Source organism: Carya illinoinensis, chromosome 11 (assembly GCF_018687715.1).
Source record: "Carya illinoinensis cultivar Pawnee chromosome 11, C.illinoinensisPawnee_v1, whole genome shotgun sequence".
Lineage (NCBI taxonomy): Eukaryota > Viridiplantae > Streptophyta > Magnoliopsida > Fagales > Juglandaceae > Carya > Carya illinoinensis.
In genome coordinates, this window is record NC_056762.1 from 20,700,840 (window position 1) to 20,728,414 (window position 27,575).

At 39.0% G+C, this 27,575-nt stretch overlaps 1 protein-coding gene across 3 annotated transcripts in view; it reads left to right on the top strand.

Moving 5' to 3' along the window:
* Window positions 1–26,901, top strand: part of LOC122280821 — a 77,745-nt gene extending 50,844 nt beyond the window's left edge. For all 3 annotated transcript variants that reach the window (XM_043091861.1, XM_043091862.1, XM_043091863.1), the window contains 7 exons: window positions 10,289–10,376; window positions 12,438–12,497; window positions 12,565–12,808; window positions 19,545–19,696; window positions 19,780–19,850; window positions 20,902–21,058; window positions 26,438–26,901. In XM_043091861.1, the coding sequence (XP_042947795.1) occupies window positions 10,289–10,376; window positions 12,438–12,497; window positions 12,565–12,808; window positions 19,545–19,696; window positions 19,780–19,850; window positions 20,902–21,058; window positions 26,438–26,602 (937 nt within the window). In that variant the 3' untranslated portion in view covers window positions 26,603–26,901. The remainder of the gene's footprint in view (window positions 1–10,288; window positions 10,377–12,437; window positions 12,498–12,564; window positions 12,809–19,544; window positions 19,697–19,779; window positions 19,851–20,901; window positions 21,059–26,437) is intronic.
* The last annotated feature ends 674 nt before the right edge of the window (window positions 26,902–27,575 follow it).

Consider the following 27,575-nt stretch of genomic DNA (forward strand, 5'->3'; position numbering starts at 1 on the left):
TGCTAACTAGATATTGATGCCGTTGTCGAGTTAAAGCTTTGGTGAAGATATCAGCTACTTGGTATTCAGTTGGCACATGAGGGAGAATGATAGCTTTAGACTCATAGGCATCTCGGATATAGTGACAATCAACCTCGATGTGCTTCGTACATTCATGGAAAACTAGATTGGCTACAATTTGATGGCACTTGTATTATCACCATGAAGAGGTGTGGGATGTGTTTGTGCAAACCCGAGTTCTGAAAGAATACCACGCAACCACATGATTTCTGAACATGCTACAGACATTGCCCTATATTCAGCTTCTGTAGATGACTTAGATACACAATCTTGCTTCTTACACTTCCAAGAGATAAGCGAATCCCCAAGGAAGACACACCATCCAGTAGTAGAACGTCGAGAGTCTGGACAGCCAGCCCAATCTGCATCACTATAGATAGTCAAGTGAAGAGAAGAACCCTTAGGAAAAAACAGTCCACGATTAGGAGTCCCAAGTAGATAACGAATAATCTGACAAACAACTACCAAATGGAGATGTCGAGGTGAATCCATGAACTTACTAACAGTGTGGACATCAAAAGAGATATCAGTGCGTGTGATAGTGAGATAAATCAAGCTGCCAACTAACTTACAATATAAGGTAGGATCTGGGAGTAGTTCGCCTTCATCTTTTTTATACTTAAGATTCACCTCTAGAGGAGTATCAACTGGAGTAGTATCTTCCAATCTCCCTAACTGAATTAAGTCTTGAATGTACTTGTGTTGATTGAGAAATAAACCATGTGGCTGAGACCGAACTTCCAACCCTAGAAAGTAGGTAAGATCCCCAAGATCCTTCATGTGAAACACATTATGAAGATGTTGCTGAAGTTTTTGAATCAATGGTCCATCCGGGCCAGAGATGATAATATCATCTACATAAACCAACAAAAATACTACTCCAGCATCGCCCTTGTGCAAAAATAAGGAAGCATCGTACTTACTTTGCTTAAAAGAAAACCCTAGCAAAGTATTATGAAAATTTCTTAAACCAAGCTCGAGGAGCTTGTTTAAGACCATACGACTTCTTCAATTTACATACAGCTGTAGGGAAGGAAATAGGCATATCAGATGGGAGCTTCATGTAGATATCTTCCTTTAGATTGCCATGCAAGAAAGCATTCTTTACATCCATCTGATGTAATTGTCAAGATTTAGAAGTAGCAAGGGCAAGTAACAAGCGAACAGTAGTCATCTTGGCAACCGGAGCAAAGGTCTCATCATAATCTATGCCACTCTTGGCGATTCCCCAAAGCAACCAATCTAGTTTTGTATCGTTCCAGTGAGCCATCGAAACGAAGCTTGACTGAGTATACCCATTTACTACCAATGGGTTTGATCGAAGGAGGGCATTGTACCACATCCCAAGTTTGATTATCCTCAAGTGCATCAAGTTCTGTTTGCATGGCTTGCTTCCAGCACTCATGTTCCATAGCCTGTTTGTAAGAAGAAGGGATAGAAATGGAAGATAATGTAGCAGTCATAGAAGTAGGGGAAGAAAAACCAAACTGATCTGGTGGGCGAGAGACATGGATAGATTTTCTAAGAATTGGAGCAACTGGAGCTATGGTGGGTGTCAGATTAGGTGTCGGAGGAGGAGAATCTTGAGAAGTCATAGAAGACTCGGCCAAAGGAGTGCAATGACGTCGAGTGTAGACAAAACCAGGTTTAAAACGAGTCACTGGAATAGACGAAGTATCTGGATTTGGCATAGGGAAGGGAACGGGCTCATCATGAAGAATTGAAAAACTAAGTGAGATTAGATCGACATGAGAGAGAAAAAATTGCCGATGTTCAAAAAACACAACATTTCTGGAAATTCGAATTCTTCGTGCATTAGGATCGTAGCAAAGAAATCCTTTTTGAGTTGAACTATATCCAATAAAAGCACACCAGACTGATTGAGCAGTCAATTTATGTCTTTCATGTGGTGGGAGATGAACAAAGCACACACAACCAAAGATATGCAAATTAGAATAGTTAGGTGTGCGACCAAACAGTATGAAATAGGGAGAAACATTATGTAAAACTGGTGTGGGCAATCGATTAATTAAATGGATAGTAGTAGCTAATGCTTCACACCAAAAACGAGATGGAACAGATGAATCAATAAGAAGAGCCCGAACTATATCAAGTAAATGTTGATTCTTACGTTCAGCTACCCCATTTTGTTGTGGTGTAGATGCGCAAGAACGTCAGGAAAGAATACCTTTTTCTTGAAGAAAATTCTGAAATTTATGAGACATATATTCACCCCTAAAACCAGATCGTAAGACCTTGATAGAGGAAGCAAATTGTGTCTGAATGAGTGCGAAAAAGGCCTTGAAAACAGAAAAAACTTCACTTTTATTACGAAGAAAATAGATCCAAGTGAATCTACTGCAATCGTCAATAAAAGTAACAAAATACTTGTAGTGAGCATGTGATATTACTGGAGATATACCCCAAACATTGCTATGAATTATATCAAACACCTGAGAGGCATGAGAACCAGATTGTGGAAACGGTAACACTTTACTTTTGGCAAGTTTGCAAGAGGTACAATCAAAAGAATTCATTTCCATGGACACTGAATTTTTATTGTCAATAGTACCAGATTTAAACAGAGTTTGGAGTACATTAGGATTGGGATGGCCTAAACAACGATGCCAATCTTTAGTACTTGTTTTGATAGCATTACAAGAAATAAAAGAACTAGACTCAAGAAAAGCTGTACTAGGATTTATTGGAATTAGCCGACCCTCCTCAGGACCCCTCGCGATCATCCTCCCGGACACTCGATCTTGTACAACACAACCAGAAGATGAAAAAGAGATGTTACAATTATTTTCAACAAGCTGTCCAACTGAAAGTAAACTGGAGGAAAGGTTAGGAGAAACCAAAACATTTTGAATGATAGTAGACACATCACCCACGACAGAAATTGGTAGTGAACTGCCACTTGCCGTGTGTATTTTGAGAGGACCATCATAGGACAGAAGATTATGTAAGGAAGTGGAATTATTAGTCATATGATTTGAGGCACCAGAATCTATAAGCCATGAATTAGGGGATGACTTTGTTTTACCTGAGAGGCCTAAAGCAGAAGAGGCAAAAATAATCATTTGTTGTACCATATCAGGAGCAAGAGTAGTAGAACTGGAACCAGCAGGCACTGAAACATGAGTGGCAGCAGCAGGAGCTGTAGAAGAGGATGCACTTGACGAATCAACCAATGTGGAATAGGCATGCTCTTGCTTTCGAGGTGGTCAGATTGGGCAATCCTTGATAATATGTCCAGATTTTTTGCAATAATTACAAAATTTCTTCGGACAATGGGTGGCAATGTGACCAAAACCCTTGCAACTATAGCATTGTGTAGTGCTATAGTCTCGGCCCTTTGATTTCCCTTGTGCTGTAAATGCCACTTGAGCTGGAGGAGCCAGCTGGTGTTCCATTGTACTTCGAGTAAATAACCGTTGCTCCTCCCGAAGTAAATCACCCAAACAATCATCAAGAGAAGGAACTGGATCTCTATTCATTAATTGAGAACAAACAAATTCAAAATCTGGACGTAGTTTCATAAGAAACTGATCCCTCCTACCGGTTTCATGCACTCTTTGCACATGAGGGAGACCAGCGACAGTGACAGAGGAATACACAATGTCAGTGTATTCAGCCCACAGATTTGAAAAACCAGAATAGAATTCCTCTATAGATAAGGCACCTTGAGAAAAATTAGCCATCTCAAATTCTAGCTGAAACCTTCTAGCAGAATTATTTTTAGTATAGATTCTCTTCAATTACTCCCACATAGCCTGGAGGTTCTCTGGGGTCGAAGATTGAGAATGATGTGAGGCTCCATAGAGCCTAGGATCCAAGACATTATCTTGGCATCCTTACTTTCCCACTTAGACTTCTCCGTAGCACTTTCTGGGGCTGGAATATTGCCATCAATATGACCCCAAAGTTCTTTACCCTTGACAAGAAGTTGAAAATGAAATGCCCAATCAGAATAATTTTTACCATTGAAACTAATGCACAAGGAATCAGATTTTTCAGATGCCATGAGAACAAACCTGTCAAATTCCGAGAGTAAAAAATGGCCACAACTGGGAAATCACCACCAAACAGAGTCTCGAGAGCCAGAAACTGAGATAGAGATGTTCAAAAAATTCCCTGGTGGTCTAGACCGAGAGCACGAAAGTCACTAAACAGCTGAGTGCCAGAACAAGGCAAACCAATTGCCGAAAACAGTATAACTCAGCACAGAAAATGCCGACAGACTAAGAGAACCCTGGCTGTCTATGATAAGCACGAAGGCACAGAAGTGCCGAGACTACCCAGACCAAGAATACAATCCCAGGAAAAAGAAAATCACAGGAGGTACGGTAATTAGGAACCTGCTCTAGATACCATGTCAGATTTGGCTGAATAATCCATTTGAGGTGCTTCCTTCTCATTATATAGAAATAATTACAAAGATAAGATTGAGAATTCAAATTTGAATCTCAACAAACTACATCTTTATCTCTATATAATCTCAACAAACTACATCTTTATCTCTATCTAAACTAATATGATTTTATCCTATCTAAATATGTACAACTTTAATTTAAATACAAGATAACTATTAGAAAACATATCCTATTAGGAGACTGCTGCATCTTAAGTAAAGAAAACCCTAGTTTCCTTTGATAGCACCATGCTAGATTCCACCAACTATGAATTCCAGCAAGTTCTTCCCATAACATTCTTCTACTGCTGTCCATATTTGGCCTGTGAATACCAGCAAAAGTCCATAAATAATTATCATCAACATTCCTAAAGGAACATGCCACAGTATACTCCCCAATAAATTCCTCCATTTTCTCCATCATTCTTCTATCCCACATCACCAAAACACCTCTTGAAGCCCTGTCAGAAGAAAGATAAACCCAGTCCAGGTAAGTACAGCTCCATAAACTCTTGACAACTCTCCTTGGAATAAATTTCAGCTTAGTTTCCTATAAACACACTATGTCCACCTTCCACTCACGAAGCATGTTTTTCACCCAAAGGCATTTATTTGCCTCATTGAGCCCTCGGACATTCCAAGAAACAGTCTTGGCTTCATAAAATTGGAGCTGACCCTCGCCCTTCAGCTCTTTCTCTACTTGAACTTGAATTGCCCTCATAGTTTCGAGACCATGTTAGCCTCTTTAGCGCCCTTTGTTTTTTAGAATCTGACTTCTTCAATTGGCCATGTCCAACTTCAATGGCTGTTAGTAAAGCCATGAATTGTTCCTCAAAACCTTCATGCTCGATTCCAACACAATGCTGGATCTCCTTTACTTTATACAACACCCAATCAGAGAAATTAACTTGGTCTGGTAGTAGGTATTTTTAAGGTGCACTTGTTGGGATGTGGTGAGGGTGGATTTGATGAAAGTGTTCCAAGAATTATTTTCAGTTGGGAAATTTGAGAAAAGCCTCAAAGCCACATTTATAGCACTCATTCCTAAGAAGATTGGGGCTTTGGAGGTGAACGATTTCTGGCCCATTAGCCTCGTGAATGTGATACATAAGATTATTTCTAAGGTGCTTGTCAATCGTCTATGAGAGGTTTTGGGGAGGATCATTACAAGACCCCAAAATGCTTTTGTTAAAGATGGGCAAATTTTGGATTCAGTCCTCATTGCTAATGAATGCCTAGACAGTAGGCTAAAATCTGGCCAGCTGGGAATCCTATGCAAGTTAGATATGGAGAAAGCGTATGATCATTTTAATTGTGAGTTCTTACTATATGTGCTTGGGAGGTGTGGCTTTGGGGAGAAATTGTGCTCATGGATTAGATGGTGTATTTCAACAGTGAGGTTTTCATTATTGGTGAATGGCAGCCCAAATGGTTTCTTTATTAGCTCTCGGGGCCTAAGACAACGAGATCCTTTGTCCCCACTCCTATTTGTTTTTGTCATGGAGGCACTTAGCAAAATGATTCTAGCCTTGGTGAATGGTGGCTTTATTGAGGGATTCTCAGTGGCTGATCCTAATAGGACCACTATTAACCTATCTCATTTATAGATGATACACTTAATTTTTGTGTGGCAGAACAAAACCAAGTTCAAATATTGAGGGCATTATTACTTTGTTTTGAAGCGGCATCTGGCTTGAAAGTGAACTTTGATAAATCAGAATTGGTGCCAATGGGCAATGTTTGTAACATCAAGCAATGTGCTAGTATGGATCTAAGGTTTTCTCTCTTCCCATGAACTGCCTTGGTCTTCCTTTGAGGGTCGTTGCAAGATCTATATTGATTAGGGATACAATGGTGGAGAAGATTGAATGCAGATTGGCAAGTTGGAAGATATTATATATCTTGAAAGGCGGTAGGATCACCCTTATCAAAAGTCTTTCCAATCTACCAATGTATTTTTTATTTGTATTCCCGGTTCCACCAAGTGTGGCAAACCGTATTGAGAAGCTGTATCGTGACTTTCTTTGGAGTGGGATAGGAGAAGAATTCAATTATCATCTAGTCAAGTGGGATACGGTATGTTATCCAATCTCTTTGGGTGGGTTGGGCATTAGAAATTTGAGGATCTTCAATCGAGCCTTGTTTGGGATGTGGTTGTGGAGATATATTACGGAACTGGAAGCCCTATGGAAGTCAGTGATCAATTGCAAATATGGGGCATGTTTTTTTTTTTGAAAAGGGGGGGGGGGGGGGGGGGGGGTTGGTGCACTAGGGAGGTTCACAGGGTTTATGGAGTAGGAGTTTGGAAACACATTCGAAGAGGGTGGGGGATCTTTAATCGGCATACTAGAATGGTGTTGGGTGATGGATCTAGAATAAAATTCTGGACTGACCTATGGTGTGGAGACCAAGCCTTAAAGGATTCATTTCCATCAGTCTTTAGGATTGTAGGTGAGAAAGATGCTTTAGTGGCTGATTGCATGGAGTTATCTGGGGACCTAATCTAGTGGAACGTGAATTTCACTAGAGCTGCCCAAGATTGGGAAGTTGGCAGCATTGATGAGTTCTTTGGTCTTCTATACACCATGATGCCAAGAACCCAAAGAGCAGACAAGATGTGGTAGATTCCCACCGGTAATGGTACATTCTCGGGCCGCTCTTTCTATAAGTCTCTTACCCAACCACAGAATACGGAATTCCCATGGAGAAAGATATTAAGAAACGAGGCACCTCCCAAAGTGGCTTGTTTTGTATAGACAGCTGCATTAGGTGAGATCTTGACGATGGATAATCTATGGAGAGGTAAGGTGATCATAGTAGATTGGTGCTGCATGTGTAGGAAAAATAGTGAAACTATGGATCATTTACTATTGCATTGTGAGGTGGCCAGTGGCTTTTTTTGTATGGACAGCTGCATTAGGTAAGATCTTGACGATGGATAATCTATGGAGACCTAAGGTGATCATAGTAGATTGGTGCTGTATGTGTAGGAAAAATAGTGAAACTAAGGATCATTTACTATTGCATTGTGAGGTGGCTGGAACATTATGGAATGAAGTGTTTAATAGAATGGACTTAGCTTGGGTTATGCCTGCCACAGTGATAGAGCTCATGGCCAGCTGGATAAATCTACGAGGTCTTTCACAAATCTTAGTGGTGTGGAAAACGGTTCTGATTTGTATCATGTGGTGCCTATGGATGGAGAGAAATGACTGGATATTTGAAGACAATGAGCACTCACTAGAAGAACTTAGATTATTTTTTGTTAGCACTCTTTTTCCTTGGGCCACAGCTGTAGATTTTTGTGGCCTCGATTTTCATGATTTTCTTGTTTGTATTGCTTCTCTCTAAATAGGTGTGACCTTTTGTATACCATCTTGTGTACTTGGGTAATGCCTATTCATATCAATATAATTGTTTATTTATTTTTTAAAAAAAAAGTAATAAATCTTCTGATGCCTAGATCTCTATCTGAAATAGGAAATACACCTTTGGCAACTTCACTAAATGAAATTTTAGCTCGTCTCCCTTACCACCCTATAACAAATTCTCTGTTTTTGTTTTCCAAAGTGGTTTGCTACTTGCACAAGGAGTAGGAATAGAGAAAAAGTTAGTTGGCTAATTTTTGTGAGTGCTCTTGATAAGCCATTAAGGTTACCCTCGCTTCGATATTTCTTCCATCTAGCCAGTTGACACTCTAGCTTCTCCACAATACCCTTCCAAATTGATTTCGCTTTATAGTGAACTCCCAAAGTACGGCCTAGTTATGCTGTAGACAATTAAGACTCTTTAAATCCTAGAATGCTAACCAGCCAGGCTTCCTACAATCTGCATTGCCAACCGGTAATAGTAGGGATTTAGCCAAATTGATTTTCAATCTTGATACGACAAAACAGAGCAACATGCAGTGCAAAGAGTGCAGGTGTTCATGGAGTGCCTCACTAAAAATCTGCGTGTCATGTGTAAACAAGTTTGAGATAAGAAGCTCTCTCACTTTGGTTCCCTGCTAAGAAACCTTATAGAATACTCCTATCCACCAAGGCTGAGATCATCATGGGGGTGCTAATCACCAATACTGACAAACCTCTCTGTGGGGATGCATTGAGTGATCCAGCTGCACCCCTTCTCCCCAAATCCACACCTCCACAGCATGTACATAAACTCCCAATTCATGTGATTATATATGGCTTTTCTAGATCGGGCTTGCAAAGGACTCCTGATAACCCTGATCTTGTTTTGCCATCCAAGCATTTATGAGCAATGAGAACTGAGATTAAAATTTTACTTCCTCTAGTGAATGCTTTTTGAGAGGGAGAGATAATCTTTCCCAACACCAAATGGAACCCACATTTTTTGAGAAGGTTAGGATTCTATGTTTATCTCAGAAAACGTGGGTTCCATTTGGTTGTTGAGCATGAATAGGAACTTTATTGCTGCATCTGGTTGTGTTCATGGCGGTAGGAGATCTAAGTTGGCTTTGATTTTCCAAATGATAGTGTTGCATAAGAAAAAATCCTCAAGTCAAAATAATGTGTTATGGGATATAATAGTCCTTTTAGAAGTTTGACTCGATGGGGATCCTGTTTGAACTACTTTATCTGGATTCTGATGTAGTCAAGCAGTCAAATAAAAAGACTAGGAGCTATGTAGAAACATTGGAAACAGGAACCTAGTAGAAAGACCCAAATTTGTTATTTCAATGTGTCTCGGTTTTTTTTGGACGGTTACTTTTAGGTTGTAATAGGGATTTTTTAAATGGAAGTACGGTCATTATGTATCCACCAGAACTGCATATCCACTCTTATTTGTGGTATGATAGCAACTTCAGGTTCGAAGGCTTCATTTTTCTTGTTTGGAATAATGTGTTCTTTGTATTTCCAAACTATTTATTTTGGTCGGTGTATTGTTTTAGAGGACGCATTGTCAATTTATAAAATATGAAGGGGCCTATATTGATAAAAAATCTTAGGACACAATGGTGGCACCTATAATTTAAAGAACTTTGGGCAATGATATCCTTACCTGTGCGCAGTTGAATAATATCTTTGCTATATGACCACCAAACTATGTCAATTTTTCCTCACTTTAAGTTATAAGTTGAAGTTTGGCCCTCCTATAAAATCCAACCACTGGAATCCTACCGTGTCATCTATTTTTCATCCATCTTAATGGTAAGATCTTAACAAGTGGGAAATTGCAACTTATTTTTCAAAGCGTGGGTTAAGAGACAACTGTGGTGGTTTTTGGGTTAAAATGTAATAAATCCCCTAATATATGAAAATAGTTCAAGATTACTTTTACCTCACTATTGGGGGTGAAGATAATATTACTAGTCATTTGCATCATCTGTTTCAATTCTAGGAATTTAGTCATTGAGTTTGACAGGCTTGTATTAGATTTCTAACAATTTGCTGCCTTTAAGAGAGATTTTGGAATTTGTTTGTCCCACAAGAATTGCTGAATTACCTAAGCTTGTCATTGATCAAATGCACTGGAGTTCTTTTGAGACTACATGCATATATATGTGGTTTAACTGATTCTTCTTCACTCAAAACAAATCAGAAGTGAGCCAGTTCTTCTATAAATTTGCTGTAAAACCTACATGCAAGTATATGTTGCAAAAGTTTGTAGTTTGAACATGTTTTTCACTGCTGGATCGTGATAAATCAGAATATGAGCCCGGATAAATATTTTTTGGGATTTTATATTTTAATTTTTATACGAATACTGAGAGACTCCTTTGATTTCATGCCCTTAGTTATGGTTTGTAGAAAGCTCTTAATACTATTATTATTTATCTTTGTTCTATTTCAGCTTACGAGCATCAATGGAAGGATATCTTGATGCCTATAATCCCGAAAGCTCTGTCACTCCAGGAGGAATTTTTGTCAATCGGGTTGAGGTCAGGGACTTCTTTGTTGAAGTTGATCAACTTTAAAATTTTAGCCATTTTTTAGTAGAACCTGAATTATTCTTGTCAAGACTGTAAAAAAAAAGAAATTCATTACTGTTGTGGTATTATGAGCACTTCAGGAAACGTGCAATTATATTCTGAAACGGAAGAAGTAGTGAACATCACAACTGCTTGTAGCAATCTGAAAACTTCAATTGAGAGTTATATCCAGTGACATTCTCAAACTTCCGCTAATTGAAATGAAAGTTGCTGGTGATCTTTAGCCAGTTTCTTGGTCGTTTAGTGCATATGTTTAGGCACTTTGCTTGAATTATGATGCATAGTTGGATTACTTCTCTCTTAATTTTAATTGATAGTCATTGTTCTGGCACTCAAAACCACATCAGGTAAAATAGCTGAATTACACTTAAGAAATATTTGTGTACCCAAATTTTGTTAGAAAACCCAACAATTCTTGGTTTTTAGCTTTTATCATATATTTTTTTTACCACTCCTAGGATTTGACTAGTCTTTATGAAGTGTAAGTCCAGATGAGACTTGGACTGCCCTTGGGTCATTACAGACATCACAGTAAAAAACATTATATAAATTGTATGCTTTTAGGAAACTTAATAAAAAAAATAAGGATAAAAACATTGCACACACTGTAGGCATCACTTTCCATTTTATCCATCAAGCGTCCTTTAAAGATTTACGCCCTCTGTGTAAGGATTGACAATCAGATCCTGACTGCAACCATGTGGCTGTGCAATTTGAACTTGGGTCTAAGATATGGACATCACTTGATAAATGATGATGCTCTCAAATGGTTGAATCTCTACGGACCATACAAGATGATTGCCTCCCTGTTTTAGCTCTGATGGCATTGTCATAATTCATTTCATAAGGCGTGAAATAATGCAACGTATATTCATGCATTCATTCATCATGTAAGATGCATGGAATTTCAAGGAATGCTTAAGCATGAGTTAATATTCAGTTATTCAATTACCCCGAAATAATGCATCCCATGTTCTAAAATGTTAATAATGGAAATCTCTATTTTGTTAAAGGGAGCAATATGTGGACAGCTTGTAGAGACTTGGTCAGTAGAGATTTGGACCATTTGGTAGATATGCTTTTGATTGATAAGAATGAGTAAAACTACACATCTGAAGCACTGGTGGTCCATAATATCAAGTAAATATGAGATAATCATGCTTTCTTGAGGAGAAATTAACCTGTATTATTGTTACAAAATCATATTGGAATGACAGACATCATTAATAAATTTTGTATTTAATCTATTTGCAATCTTAATCACTGGGCCAAACTTAACTACTGGGCCAAACTTAACTCTATGAAACAAATGCAGTAGAGTGAACATGACCCTCGCTAATAGGTTGCTTGATTAAAACCCTAAGGAAGACCGTTTACTGTATCCGAATGAGTGTTGATGAATTGGGTAAGAAGGATCGAATCTTGTATGGATTTTGGTGATATCATCATCAAAGGAACATAATAAAAAATGATTAAGCTTGTGTCTTAGTAAGAAAACTTAAGTACACATTAGAGAAAGCAGGCCTAATCTTCACTAACATTGGCTGGCACTGAGGGTTTGTTAAAATAAGAAAAATGAAGGAAAGCAAGTTGTATTGGTTTGAAAGGCTAAATTTAAGTAGTTCTAGGGTTGGCAGATTCTTTTTGTGCCTAAGGAGGAATAGGAGCTTCATCTTGATGAGAATATTCAAATTCTTAAGGCTTAAAGGGTGTGGCAGTAGGATCTTGAGTTATCAAAAGGGACAGGCAGTCTGATTTCATTGTAAAATTCTGGAGTTTGAGAGCCTCTAGGGAGTAGAAACTAGGGTTTAAAGGATGGTTGCTGTTTTTTCCCTGGATTAAATTTTGCAGATTTTTGGGCTAACTGGGGGTGGCAGCAAGATCTTATGTGATTGTATGGAATGACAGTTTGTTTTGTGGAGGAAATCTTGGGATTGATTGGTTTTTGATGGTTAACCTTTTTGATACTTATGACTGACTCTAAATCAACTTTTTGTTGGCATGTTGAAGGAACTCGAGTTTGAATGCGTACCAGTATCCCTTATGGAGCAAGTGCTTACCTTTTTAAATGTAAGAACCTGAAAACCTTTTACTGCCACTTGTTCTTGAGGTTTGCATCTCATGTGTAGTGGTGCAGGATGTCAGAGAAGACCTTAGATGTTCAATGGCCAGGGATGTGGTAATCATCAAGAATGAGAGCTTGAGAGTTGATGAAGATCTTGACCGCATGGAAATATCATCTAATGTCCAAGAACAAAAGCTGCTTAGCCAGCAGCCTTGTTTAGATTTTCAAAAGAAGATTACTCTCTTGAAACATGAGAAGAAAGACGATGACGTCATTTCCTTCTTTGGCAACAAGGAAACAAACGAACAAATTTTCGGTATGTATTCATTCATTTAAGCAGAATCATGTGGCATCAATTTACTGTGTGATATATGTTGCAAAGTACTCTTAGTTGGAGGGTATGAATTTAATTATAGCTGTCCTAAACTTTAACTGGTTAGTAAATATTTTTCGATGTGCTTATTTTGTATATTGTATTCTGGCTTCCATATTCTGAGAGTAATATCTTAGCACTTTGATTAGTGAATTTCAGCTTGCTTTAAATGTTGTTTTTTATCTTATTTTTCTTATTAAAAGGGACCTATTTTATGAATATTTTGTACTTAGGCACTGGCACTTCTCTGTGTCTTTTAATGAACTTATCCAATGGAAAATAAGAAGACTTTTTATGAATCTGAGTAATTAACTGTAATGCCCATGCTCAAGCACATGAAACAAGGAAAAGGTAACAAGGCTAGCCATTTTGATAAAGATGTAAGATCATCAAAAGTGGGCCTTGCTGTGGCTCAATCTACATCATCATCATCGGGTATGCCAACACTTTACTTTGCCCTGTGGAGCATTCTTGCGGAACATGACATGAGTATGCATACCTAGATATACGTCAGCATAAGACACTGTTACCCATTCCATTCCAATTACAGTGGGAAACCTGGCTGTTGAATGTACAATGAGTACTTCCTTGTCTGGCATCCTGTGATCAAACAACTGGAACTAGCTAACATTGAGAGCTTTTGTAATTTTCCTGCAACCCTTTGACTATGGTCTTTTCAGCTTCTGTCCAGCCCTTGAAACAAACTCCCAAAACCAATTGCTGATTCTTGTAACCAAAAAGCTCAAAGGAAACAAAAGGAATCTTCTTTTCTTGTTCTTAAAATGTCTTTGCCTCTGGATCATGCGAGGGGCAACATAATGAAGCTCAATAAGGTTTCGGGCAGTGGTAAGGGATTTGGTCTCCTTTGGGTTGACTAAAGTGGTAAAAGCCTTAGTGCATGCTTGGGATTGCGGTGAGTAATATAGTTTTTAGGTTTAGGATTTTAAGTTGTAGAGCTAAGTAATAAGCTCTAGTATTAAAAAGCTATTTATTGTTTGGTAACTTTATGTCTAAAGCATTTTAAAAAATGTTACATTTGTTTGGAAACAATATAAAAAAAGGTGTTTTTTTAGGTAGAAATGACAAAAGATTTGAGGTAGTTTCGTGCATGTGATAAGATCACAGGACAAAGCTGTAACTATTTGAAATTTGTATGGGTATGTTCACCCTTTGACAGTTTTCTTTAAAATTAGAACTGCGTTCTGCTGTCAAAGTGTATGAATTGGCCGAATATCTGGCCTTGAGATTTCTATTATTATATAAACTGTACAAAGAATTCTATACATGGGAAGAAATAAGTGTATACTAGTTCTATCCCTGTACAATCTGTCAAATATTATGCTAGTTGTATATAATAGTAAATCAAGGAATAAATAAGGAAAGAAATATAGAAAGGAATATGGACAGCAAAGCTGTCCATTGACAGCCCCCCTCAAATTGATGTAGGTTGATCAACAAGCATCAATTTGCTACATAGGAAGCAATGTCGATGGCGAGTGAGAGCCTTGGTGAAGATATCAACAATTTGTAGTTCAGTGGAAATATGTGGAAGAGTGATAACATGAGCTTCAAAGGCTTCACGGATAGAATGACAATCAACTTCAATGCTTTGTGCGTTCATGATAGACAGGATTGGTTGTGATTTAAATAGTACTTGTATTACCAGCATGTAAAGGTGTAGGATCGGTCTCAGAGAAGTCTAACTCAGCAAGCAAACCTCGAAGCCAAATAATTTCGAAACAAGCAAGAGACATCGCCCGGTACTCAGATTTTGTAGATGACTTAGAAACTCTATCTTGCTTCTTACTCTTCCATAAGATCAACGTATCACCTAAGAATACACACCAACCAGTCATGGAGCGACGTGTATCAGCACAACTAGCTCAATCAACATCGCTATAAGCAGTAAAGCGAGGAGAATTGCCTGCAGGAAAGAATAAGCTACGGGCCGAAGTGCATTGAACATAGTGTATGATCCTACGAACAGCAGCCAAATGAAGATGATGAGGAGTCTGAAGAAAATGGCTGACTTGCTGTACAACAAAAGAAATGTTCGGTCTAATAATGGTGAGATAGACAAGGCTACCCACCAACTTGAGGTATAAGCTGGGGTCAGCAAGTAAATCACTCTCCTCTTTGCGAAGTTGACATTTAATTCCATGGGAGTATCAATAGAGGTAGCCTCCTGTAAGCCAATTGTAGCCACCAAGTCACTGGCATACTTTTGTTGATTGAGTGAAATACCAGAGGGACTACCATGCATATCATGACCAAGAAAATATGTGAGTAACCCAAGGTCTTTCATAGGAAAGGACTCTGAGAGATGAGTCTTGAGCTGGCCAAGTAAAGCAGAATTGGAACCAGTGATCACAATATCATCAACATAAACCAAAAGAACAACAATAACCATATCTGCTTTCCGAAGAAACAATGAATTGTCATATTTGCTCTATTTGAATGAAAATTGTAATAAAGTGGTGTGAAATTTATCAAACCAGGCCCTTGGAGCTTGTTTGAGACCAAAAAGAGAGCGACAAAGCTTACACTCGTGAAGTCGGAGAGGGAAACAATCCCAAGGGTGGTTTCATATAAATACACTCTTTAAGATCCCCAGGAAGACCCCTTATGAGTAGGAGGTTAAAAGGCTCACCAGAGACCCCAATCTTGGTGAGGAAGGCATCGAAATGAGACCCTACAGGTGGGTTGCTCCTAGTTGATCTTTGGTCCTTGCGAGCAAGGCACCGCGGTGAAGGTGACAAATTTGCTGGCGGAGATGCCTTTTACCTTGGGGATTAGTTGAGAGCCAGAGCCTTATCTAGGACAGTGAAAAAAAAAAACAGAAAAAAAAAAAGAAAAAAAAAAAACCCATGAAGAAAAACATTCTTGACATCCATTTGATGTAGTGGCCAATCATTGGAAACAACAAGAGCTAGAAGCCGAGCCAGAATCGTACGAATAATAGTCATCTTAGCCACAGGAGCAAAGGTCTCTTCATAATTGACACCATATTCTTGATTATTCCCAAGTGCAACAAGTCGAGTTTTGTAACGATCCAAACTTCCATTAGATCAGACCTTGACTGAGTAAACCCATTTGCAACCTAGAGGAACAATGGTGGGAGGATAAGGCTCAATGTCCCAGGTGTGATTGGCCTTTAGAGTGACAATTTCTTCTTGCATAGCTTGTCATCAATAGTCATGCTTGGCAGCGTGTGAGTAGGATGTGAGAATATCAAAATTGGACAATGCAGCAGTAAGAGCTGAAATAGAATTGCTAGAACTGGAAAAAGGAAACCCATACCTATCCGGGGCTCGAGAAGAGTGACGTACCTAAGACTAGTTCGAGTCCCCTCAGGGCCACTGGAGGTTTACCTGGCCGTTAACTTCAGGGTCTCGTGGGATTAGTCGAGGTGCGCGTAAGCTGGCCCGGACACCCAAGGATATCAAAAAAAAAAAAAAAAAGAGTGACGTACCTAAGACTCTAGAGGTGCTACAGCTGATTGAATTTGGAGCGTGGTAGGATCAGATATTGGGTGAGCCACCGGAAGAGATTGTGGGCGGGAGCATCTCATATACACAATACCTGGTTTAAAGCAAGAGCTGACTTTATGAAGATCTGAGACTGCTGCTCAAAGGAGGGAGGACCACAGTAGAAGAGGAAGGCACAGAGGACACAAGAAAGAAATTTTGATTTTCAAAGAAAATAACATTCCTAGAAGTGTGTGTACGATGTAAGTAGGATCATAGCAAACAAATCCATTTTGATACATTATATCCCAAGAATGCACATTGAACAGATTGAGCAGATAATTTATGTCGCTCATGAGGAGGTAAATGAACAAAATATATGCTGACCAAAGGTACAGAGGTTATTGTAATTAGGTTGCGTAGCAAACAAGCGGAAATAAGGAGACTCCTTGTGTAGGACTTGGGAAGGTAAATGATTAATCAAGTGAGTAGCAGTTTTCAGAGCCTCGACCCAGAACATGGATGGAACAAATGATTATAACAAGAGAATATGTACCACATCTAGGATATGAAAATTTTTGCATATGTACCACATCTAGGAGATGACCATTTTTGCGTTTGACTACTCCATTCTGTTGTGGAGTAGCTGGACATGAATGTTGATGAATAATACCTTTAGAAGCCAAAAATGCCTGAAACTTAGTAGACAAATATTCACAACCAGAATCTATGCATAATGTCTTAATAGAAGCAGAAAATTGATTGTCAACATATGCTAAAAACTCAGTGAAAGTACGAAAAACCTCATATTTAGAGCGAAGAAAATAAATCAAAGTAAATCTGCTATGAACATCAATGAAAGTCATACAATATTTAAATTTTTCATGTGAACTAACCGGGAAAGGTCCCCAAACATCACTATGGATAAGATCAAAGCAGTGAAAGGCTTTACTAGCATACAGAGGGAAGGGAAGAGTTTTGCTTTTACTAAGTTTGCAAGAAGCACACTCAAGAGATAAAAGAAGAACGTTCTTTATTACCAAGTAAACTAGAGTTTAATACATGAGATAAGATCTGAGTATTGGGATGGTCTAAACGACGATGCCACACCATACTAAGATGTGAAACATTATTACAAGAAAAAGACTTGATAGAAGAAATTGGAGAAAGTGCTAGAACAGGCAAAAGTAGTGAAAACAAGTGCCCCACTTTAGGTTCCTTCACGATCGGCTCCCTCGTTACCTGGTCCTGCACAACACAACTATCACCAGAAAAATTACAACACAATTGTTATCAACTAATTGACCAATAGAAATAAGATTCATGAAAAGCTGAGGAGAAAGAAACACATCAGTGAACTTAGAAGAGGTATCTCCGACAATAGTTATTGGCAAAGAACTGCCATTGGCAGTTTGAATAGCAGATTGACCAGAGTAAGGCTGAACAAGACACAAAGCGGTGGGATTATTTTTCATATGATTAGAGGCCCTTGAATCCACATACTAGAGTTTAGTAGAATTGTTACCTTGGAACCCCATTGCTGATAATGCCGAACTTAGCATCTGTTACCCCATTTATGGTGTGCAGTAATTCGCTGTAGGAGGCAGGAACAAAGGAAGCATCTAAAGGAAAGCCATGTGTTGCAGAAGTCACTGTTGGAGGGGCAATAACAGAAGTCTAAAATGCTTGGGCCTGACTATTCTGGGGGCGGATATGACATTCTTTGATAATGTGACCCTTCTTGCAATAAGAGTAGTCCCTGAACTGCCGTGAGATTGCTCTAGAATAGCTTGAGTAGTAAGATGATGTTCTTCGGGAAATAACTCACCAAAACAAATATCAAGAGAGGGAACCGGAGATCTATTTAGTAGAGAGGAGCGAACATATTCATATTCCGGGCATGGTTTCATAAGAAACTGATCATGTCGGCTAGTCTCGTGAAGATTTTGAATAGTCGAAAGAATGGCAACAGGAACATCTAATGTAACCAAATTAGTATACTCATGCCAAAGAGTCAGAAATGCCGAGTAGTAGTCCTGGATGGAAAGACAACCATGTTGAAATCTGACAATTGCATGTTCTAAGTGAAAGCGACGAGCTTCATTATCCTGATGATAAACCTTCTTCAAGTAAGTCCACATGGATTGAGCGGAGCGATGGGGCCACAAGTTGGTGACAATATGTGGCTCCTCTAAACCAAGAAGCTAAGACATGATGCGTGCCCAAGCACAGGCCATGAAGGAGAAGACCCAAAATCCGGAGATTTGTCAGAAGATGATGGTTGTGCGACATCGGTGCCATCAATATGACCCCAAAGGTCTTTTACCTGAGGAAAAGTTCAAACTGAAATGCCCAGGTAGGGTAATTTGTGCCCGTAAACTTAACACATAGGTGTGGAATCCATAGCAAATCAATAGAACCCGAGACAAAAAAAATGGACCGAAATATCATCCATAAAAGCACATTTCTTGAAACGAACTTTTTAGCCCTTTTGAGATTAAAAAGTGTTTTAACATGTAAGGACTAAACAACCTAATTCTATTATTAAAGAGCTTTCGAGGCTATTTAAGCACTTTTCAAGACCCCTAATGCAACTCCAAACAGGCCCTTAGTCTTGAGGGTGTGCTCCCTCCAGGTCCAAGGTTTGAATCCTTGGGTGAAAATATTTCTTGGGGCCATGTCCCATCACTAATAAGTCAATGATTTACCTTATCAGTGTAATGTGGGCGAGTTACATGGGTCGTGGGTTTCACCATATAAAAGATATGCTGTGTTTGTGCAGTCTCCGGAGTGCCTCGTGATCAGAAAATAAAGTTGGGGTAAACATTTGATACTCAAGGGAAGAAGAGGAATCATATTTTACTTAATTGTGGGATTAGGGTGGTTGGCTGTGAAGCTGTTAATGAGCTCCACCTCAGCAGTGTAAAATAAAATCTATTGAACAAGTCTAATATATTTTAAATCCGATAGTTGCCTCCTTTTCCTCACTCCTTTGTTAAATTTGATTACGTCTTTCACCTTGATGGCATCCAACATATCAGCAACTGGGCTCTGTCCAATCCCTTCTTGTATCTCAATCATGATGCAGATGAAGATGTACTAGCAATTGCTTCACATCAAAAACTTAAGCGTTGTCATTAGTGAACTGTAAATAAAAGTTGTTTCCCATCTCTTCTAATAAAGTGTATGTACCCATGCGCTATATGAAGCAGAAATGGAAAAGGATGACCTGCTTCTAGATCAGTTGTTGCAGTCTAGAAGTCTAGCTATGGAAAGAATAAGAGCTAGTCGGCAACCTTTTATCTTAGTAGCATCACTGCTTGATCGTATACCTAACCTTGCTGGGTTGGCACGGACATGTGAGGTATGTTATAGGTCCTCAAAATGATCGTTGTTGGTATTTTTCCTTTCCATTTTTACAATTTATCTAATCATTGTTCCTATCAGGTATTTAAGGCATCAGGATTGGCCATTGCAGATGCATCCATATTACGTGATAAACAGTTCCAGCTTATCAGGTTTTGATATTGGTTCACCACCTTATGTTGCAATCTCTTTCCATTCATTGGTTCACTGAATCTTAGATCCAGAATATAATCACTGGACTGCTATAACCTGCTTGCTATCTAGTGTGCATAGAACAGTTTAATGGCTACTGTAAGTGTTACTTGCCAAAAATGAAAAAAAGGAAAAAGATCCTCTGCTTGTTAAAAGATCAAGCTGTCATGGAGAATCTTTTATACATGTTATCTAATATTTATTATGAAATTAGAGGTTTGAGTGTCTTTATAACATGAATCTACATCAATTGGTATGGGATTAATCATAATTTAAGTTATATTCTCTGCCAAAAGCACATGAAGCCTAATATGTCGTATCATGAAGCATGGTGACAGTTTCAGAAGCGGGGGTAGCACCCAATGTTAAAAATTCATGTGATTTAGGCTGTTCTTTTGAGTATTTAGAGCCTGTTTGGGATTGAGTTTGAATGCTTAGAAAGTGCTTTTAACTGTTAAAAAGCTCTTTTAAAGAAAAAATTGATATGTTTGGTAAATCTATAAAAAATGATTTCATCATCTAAAAAAGCTGAAAGTCTACTTTTTTAAAAAGCACAAAATTGAAGCTTTCATCGAAAAGCTCCTATAGATAACTATATATTTTAAAAAAATTAATGTAACTAACTTTAAAAGTGCTTTAGATACATGTTTATCAAACAGTAAACAGCTTTTGAAGTATATAGCTTATTATTTAAGTTATAAGCTATAAGCTTTAATGCTATAAGCCTTAAAGCTATAAGCTATATTTTCCACCGCAACCCCAAACATGCACTTACATTACAAATTAGAAGTTGATTGCTTCTCTTGGTAGTTTGAGTTGCACACGCATGTGCAGTGTTTAAGACTTTGATTCCAGTCTGCTGTAGTGTTCAAAGACAATTGCATAATCAACACATTATGGTGTTTTCTCTTGTCACATAAACTTTTCTATATAATTGAAAATTACAAGTTCTGAAGTAAATATTCTGACCATCCTTCAGCCATAATTTGGAACTGGTGTTTTGTTTTCCAGTGTGACAGCAGAGAAGTGGGTTCCTATCATAGAAGTTCCTGTGAATAGTGTGAAGGTCTTCTTGGAGAAAAAGAAACAAGAAGGGTTCTCTATACTGGGATTAGAGCAAACAGCAAATAGTATACCTCTTGACCAGTATACCTTTCCTGCAAAGACGGTAAGTTATTCTTTGATTTCAGGCCTTCAAGTTCATTTAGCATTAGTTGTTGGAACTTCATGGAATATATTATGTATCTCTACAGTTTTCTTCCATTCCCTTTCCCTTTCTTTTCTTTTTTTCCCCCGAGTGTCTTACTGTAATACTTGGTTCAGAAAAGTTAATTAGAGCTATACTTCTTAAAACGATAGAGAGAGATAGAGAAAAAGAAAAAAGAGAAGGGGGGGGGGGGGGGGGGTGCTTTGGATCTGCTGCAGGAGGAAGAGAGGAAAAATTACAATTTTTACTTCCTTTTCCTTGTTTTAATATTTTCCACCTCCTGCTTGGGCCCTTCGTGTCAAATGGATTGAATGCCTCCATTGTGAGGATTTCTTGTCATTATAAAGGCACCAAAGTGCAATATACACGGCTAGAATTAAGCCTAGATTACAGTAAATAAAATCTGTCTACGTATGGAAACTAGCCCTCTGTACAAATTCTAAGTAAATAAATATATACAAGTGTCTAAAGATAAATAAGGAAACATAGAGCATATCACGCTAACATCCCCCCTCAAATTGATGCTGGGTGGTCAAGAAGCATCAATTTGCTGACAAGAAATTGATGACGCTGTCGTGTCATGGCCTTTGTAAACACATCGGCGATCTGGAGATTAGTAGAAACATGAGGAAGCGTAATTATACGAGAGTCCAAGATTTCCCGAATGAAATGACAATCCACCTCAATATGTTTGGTACGTTCATAAAACACAGGATTGGCAGCAATCTGAATGGCACTGGTGTTGTCAGCATGGAGAGGGGTAGGAGAGGACTGAACACAACCAATTTCAGCAAGGAGACCCCGAAGCCAGAGAATCTCAGAACACCCAGCGGACATTGCACGGTATTCAGACTCAGTAGAAGATTTGGAGACACGATCCTGTTTCTTACTTTTCCAAGAGAGTAAGGAGTCACCAAGAAACATGCACCAACCTGTAACAGATCGGCGTGTATCAGGGACAACCTGCCCAATCAGCATCACTGTAAGCCACAAGACGAAGAGGAGTGCCAGTAGGAAAGAACAAGCCACGACTAGGGGGAACCTCGAAGATATCGAATATACGACGAACAACAGCCAAGTGGAGATGACGTGGAGCCTGCATGAACTGACTCACCTGCTGGACAGCAAAGGAAATATCAGGGCGAGTAATAGTCAAATAATTCAGACTCCCCACTAACTGTCGATAGAGAGTGGGGGTCAGAGAGTAGATCACCCTCTTCCCGACGATACTTCGTGTTCACTTCCAGAGGAGTATCTACAGAAGAAGTATCCTGAAGGCCAGCCAAAGTAATCAGATCTTGAGTGTATTTATGCTGGTTCAAAAAAATGCCAGAAGGATCAGTATGGACTTCCAACCCCAAGAAGTAAGTAAGAGGACCAAGATCCCTTCATATGAAAGGAGGCTTAGAGATGATGCTACAATTGGGTGATCAAAGCAGAGTCCGTCCCAGTAATAACAATATCATCAACATAAACCAGAAGAAGAACAATGCCAAGAGATGTCTTGCAGAAAAATAAAGAAGAATCATAGGCACTCTGCTTAAAGGAAAATTGAAGCAAAGTGGAGCGAAATTTATCAAACCACGCTCGGGGGAGCCTGTTTCAGCCCATACAACGATCTTTTCAATTTACAGACATCCGAGGAGGAAGATGAGGACAAACCAGCGGGAAGGGTCATGTAGATTTCTTCTTTGAGATCACCATGAAGAAAGGCATTTTTGACATCCATCTGATGAAGAGGCCAACCTTAAGAGGCAGCAACCGAGAGAATAGTCCGAACTGTAGTCATCTTGGCAACCGGAGCAAAAGTCTCCTCATAGTCCACCCCATATTCTTGCCGATTACCAAGTGCAACCAACCGGGCCTTATACCGATCTAGAGTCCCATCAGAACGCAGCTTGATTGAATAAACCCATTTACAACCAATGGCTTTCACCTGAGCAGGACAAGGAACAACATCCCATGTATGATTATCTTGAAGAGCCTGGAGTTCCTCGGCCATCGCCGCCCACCAACAATCATGTTTAGCTGCCTCAGAGTAACCTGACGGGATGGGAATGGAGGACAAAGTAGCATGAAGAGAGGTATGAGAAAAACCATACCGGTCGGGTGGGCGAGATACTCTGGTTGAACGACGAGGAACTATGGTAGTAGGCAGATCACCAGTAGAGGATGCATGCTGAACAGGCTCAGATGGCGGACCAGGCTCAGGAAGGGGCAAAGGAGGACGTCGTCTTTCATATACAAGTCCAGATTTGAAACGATTAGGAAAAGAAACCGGGTCATCAAAATTAGGCAAAGCATGTATCTCAGGTAAAGACTCAACAGAAAAAGGAAAGAAGGACTGATTCTCAAAGAACACAACATGACGAGAAATACGAAATCTGTTAGAGCAGGAATCAAAGCAAACATAGCCTTTGTGAGAAGCACTATAACCCATAAAAGCGCATCGAACAGATTGAGCAGATAACTTATGTCGTTCATGAGAAGGCAAATGAACAAAGCAGACAACCAAAAGTATGCATATCAATATAGGTAGGATGTCGATGATACAAACGAAAGTAAGGACTTTCAAAATTCAAAACACTAGATGGCAATCTATTAATTAAGTAAACTGCCGTAGATAAGGCTTCGACCCAGAATTGAGGAGGAACAGAGGATTGGAGTAGTAACGTACGAACAACATCCAACAAATGTCTATTTTTCCGTTCAGCAACACCATTTTGTTGAGGTGTATACGGACAAGAACGTTGAGAAACAATGCCTTTTTTATTAAGAAAATCATGAAATTCACGAGACATGTATTCACCACCCGAATCAGACCTCAAAATTTTAATGCTAGAAGAAAATTGAGTTTCAACATAAGCAGTATATTGTTGAAAGACAGAAAAGACCTCAGATTTTGAGCGAAGAAAATAAATCCAAGTATACTTCGTATAATCATCAATGAACGTAACAAAGTATTTATAATTTGCATGAAAGATAACAGGAGAAATGCCCCACACATCACTATGAATCAAATCAAAACAACGTTCAGTAGGAGTACTATGAGAAGGAAAAGCAAGAGACTTACTTTTACCTAATTTACATGTGGAACAATCAAAAGAGAGAAGAAAATTGATCTTTATTGCCCAAGAAACCAGAGTTTATGACATGAGATAAAATAACGGAATTAGGATGACCTAACCGTTTGTGCCACACTTCACACTTATTGTTCACAGTGTTACAAGCAAATGAAATGACATTAGGAATGGAAAAATGTAAAGGAAATAAACATCCAACTTTAGGCCCCCTCGCGAGTATCTTGCCCGACACCTGATCCTGCACAAGACAACCATCACAAGAAAAATGAACATCACAGTTGTTATCAACTAGTTGACCCACGGAAATAAGACTAGTAGAAAGCTGAGGAGATACAAAAACATCTCTAACAGTGGAATCCATATCCCCAATAGCATAAATAGGTAACTGACTACCGTTAGCAATCTGAATGTGTGTAGATCCAGTATAAGGCCGAATATTGCTAAGTGTATCAGAAGAACTAGTCATGTGATTAGATGCACCCGAATCAACAAGCTATGAGAGAGAGAGGGAACCGTTACCTTGCAGCCCTAAGGCTGAAAAAGCTGAAAGAATCATCTGCTGAACCTTCTCAGTAGTAAGAGTAGATGAGTCATTAACAAGAGTAGAAGAAGCGGAACCCACCGTACCCTGATAAGAATGAGCCTGGCGATTTTGGGGACGTGTAGGACAATCTTTGATAATATGTCCAGGCTTCTTACAGTAGTTGCAAGATTTCCGTGCACAATTATTAGCAATATGTTCGTATTCTTTGCAACTGAAACATTGAACTGTCCGCATGTCTCGTCCCTTGCCTTTTCCGTGAGCAGCATAAGCAACAACAGTGGGTATCATTGTGTCGTGCTGATAAGTAGCCTGGGTGGCAAGTCGCTGCTCCTCACGAAGTAACTCCCCAAAACAAATATCCAAAGACGGTACAGGAGCACGATTCATCAAATTAGAGCGAGTGACCTCAAATTCAGGACGTAACTTCATTAAAAATTGATCGCGCTTGCTTTGCTCATGAATTTCCTGCACAACAGAGAGAGACTCTTCTTGTACCGTGGCATAAATTATGTCAGTAAATTCTCCCCAAAGATTATTAAATCCAGAAAAATAATCCTGAATGGAGAGATTGCCCTGAGTGTAACTGGCAATTTCATACTCTAACTGAGACCGTCGAGCCGTATGGTCCTGATTATATACCTTTTTCAAATATTCCCACATAGATTTAGCAGTTTTATAAGACCTCGAATTGAGAACAATGAGAGGATCAACCGATGTTAAAATCCATGTCATCACCCTAGCATCTTTGATCTGCCACTGAGCTAATTTAGGAAGCTCAGTAGGAGCCGGATTACTCCCATCAATATGATCCCATAACTCCTTTCCCATAACAAATAAACGGAATTGAAATTCCCATGCAGAATAATTTTTACCCGTAAATTTTACGGTAAAAGACTCGGAAGACATGAGACCCGTAAAAAATAAGCACACACCGAATTAAAAATAATACCTGACCAACCAAAAAACTGCCGACAATCCAAAAGAAATAAAGAAGCTGCCGAAAGCTCCAGAAACAACTGCTGCCGAGACCAAAAAAATGACGAGTGCTGCTGCCGATACCCAACCCACGAAGCCGAAATGGAAAGAGGCAGCAGAAAAACACAAACCAGCAATGGAAAGGGCAACAGAAAGTGCCGACTAGAAGCCTGGAACCAGAGCCACACAAAAGACTGCTGAAAGCCACAGGAAAACCCGTAACCCACAACCAGACTGCACCGAAAATCACCCAAGGAGGACCAGACTGCACCAAAAATCACACAGAGAGGACCGAAACACCAGAACACATGGAACCCACAGCCAAAAAGAAAGACCCGAAGGAAAAAACAACGTAAGCCCAGTAACCTGCTCTTGATACCATGTCAAATGGATTGAATGCCTCCATTGTGAGGATTTCTTGTCATTATAAAGGCACCAAAGTGCAATATACACGGCTAGAATTAAGCCTAGATTACAGTAAATAAAATCTGTCTATGTATGGAAACTAGCCCTCTGTACAAATTCTAAGTAAATAAATATATACAAGTGTCTAAAAATAAATAAGGAAACACAGAGCATATCACGCTAACACTTCGCTTTGGATTTTCTATTACTGGGACTGGTCCAATTCATTTACTGGAAATTTGGAATAGTTTTCTAAATTTTTTTACATATTCTTTTTTCTTTGCAAAAGTTTCCTGCACGCCTATTTGTTTGCCTATTTCATCATTTTTCCAGGTCCTCGTCCTCGGCCGTGAAAAGGAGGGTATACCTGTTGATATGATACACGTTTTGGATGCTTGCATTGAGATTCCACAACTGGGGGTTGTTAGATCTCTCAATGTTCATGTCAGTGGTGCCATTGCTCTCTGGGAGTATACTCGACAGCAAAGATCCAAATAGATCTTCATTTAAACACATTTTTGTCCACCATACCCAGAGATGTTCTTCATCCAATAAATCAGCTGCATATGATTTACAGCCTGCGGATGTTGTCGTCAGTGTATAACAGTCATATTATTTGACATGCAAGTATCCTATAATTAAACTATTGTTGCAATCTAGCCATTTCTTTAGTTGATGAATAAGGTGTGGGTTAAACATTTTTTGTTGAGGAATACGATATGGGTTAAACACTTTTATTTGAGTAATGAGATGTGGGTTAAAACATGGTAGAATGAAGGGAATGTCATTAGATTCCATTATTTTGTGTTTTTATTGTTCACTCATCTAATAAGTAGATGCCTGAGCCAATATACGTGTTTTAATTGGTTTGGGGTTTGTTGTGGGATCATGTTACGTCATGACACTCTCAAGAATAAGGTCCAAGTTGGAAAATTGGTGATTTCTAGAAGAGTTCTACTCAGCCAGCCCTACACCACATACCTGATCGCTTGAGTTTTTATTTTTTTTTATCTTTATATATTTTTTCCCTCAGTAGGTGTGTGATGTAAGGTTGTTGAGTATAATTTTTCTTTCTAGAATATGGCTACCTTCATGTTTGTGCCACAATGTTTATCGGTAGATATCTAGGAATACTTTTCCTGTTTGTTTCTGTCACTGTCTTAATAGTGTGTGCGCGCGTGAGCACAAAAGTGTTGCTGGAGGGGTCGGTAGATCTGTTCTCTCCGTTGATTTCTAATAGTTAAGATGTTTGCTGTTATAGATGTGGGATTTCCAAATCAGCCTGGAGCTGATCGATTCATAGACACTCCTTGGGTGTCCAACTCTCCAAAAATTTTGGTAGTCGGTGCTTCCTTTTGTCGTGAAGTGATTTTAGCCGAGATTGAGATCTTGAACTACTTACTACTTTTGATACATGAGTTTGATCCTCGTTGCACAGTTTAGATGAAAAGAGACGAGATGTTTTGTTAAA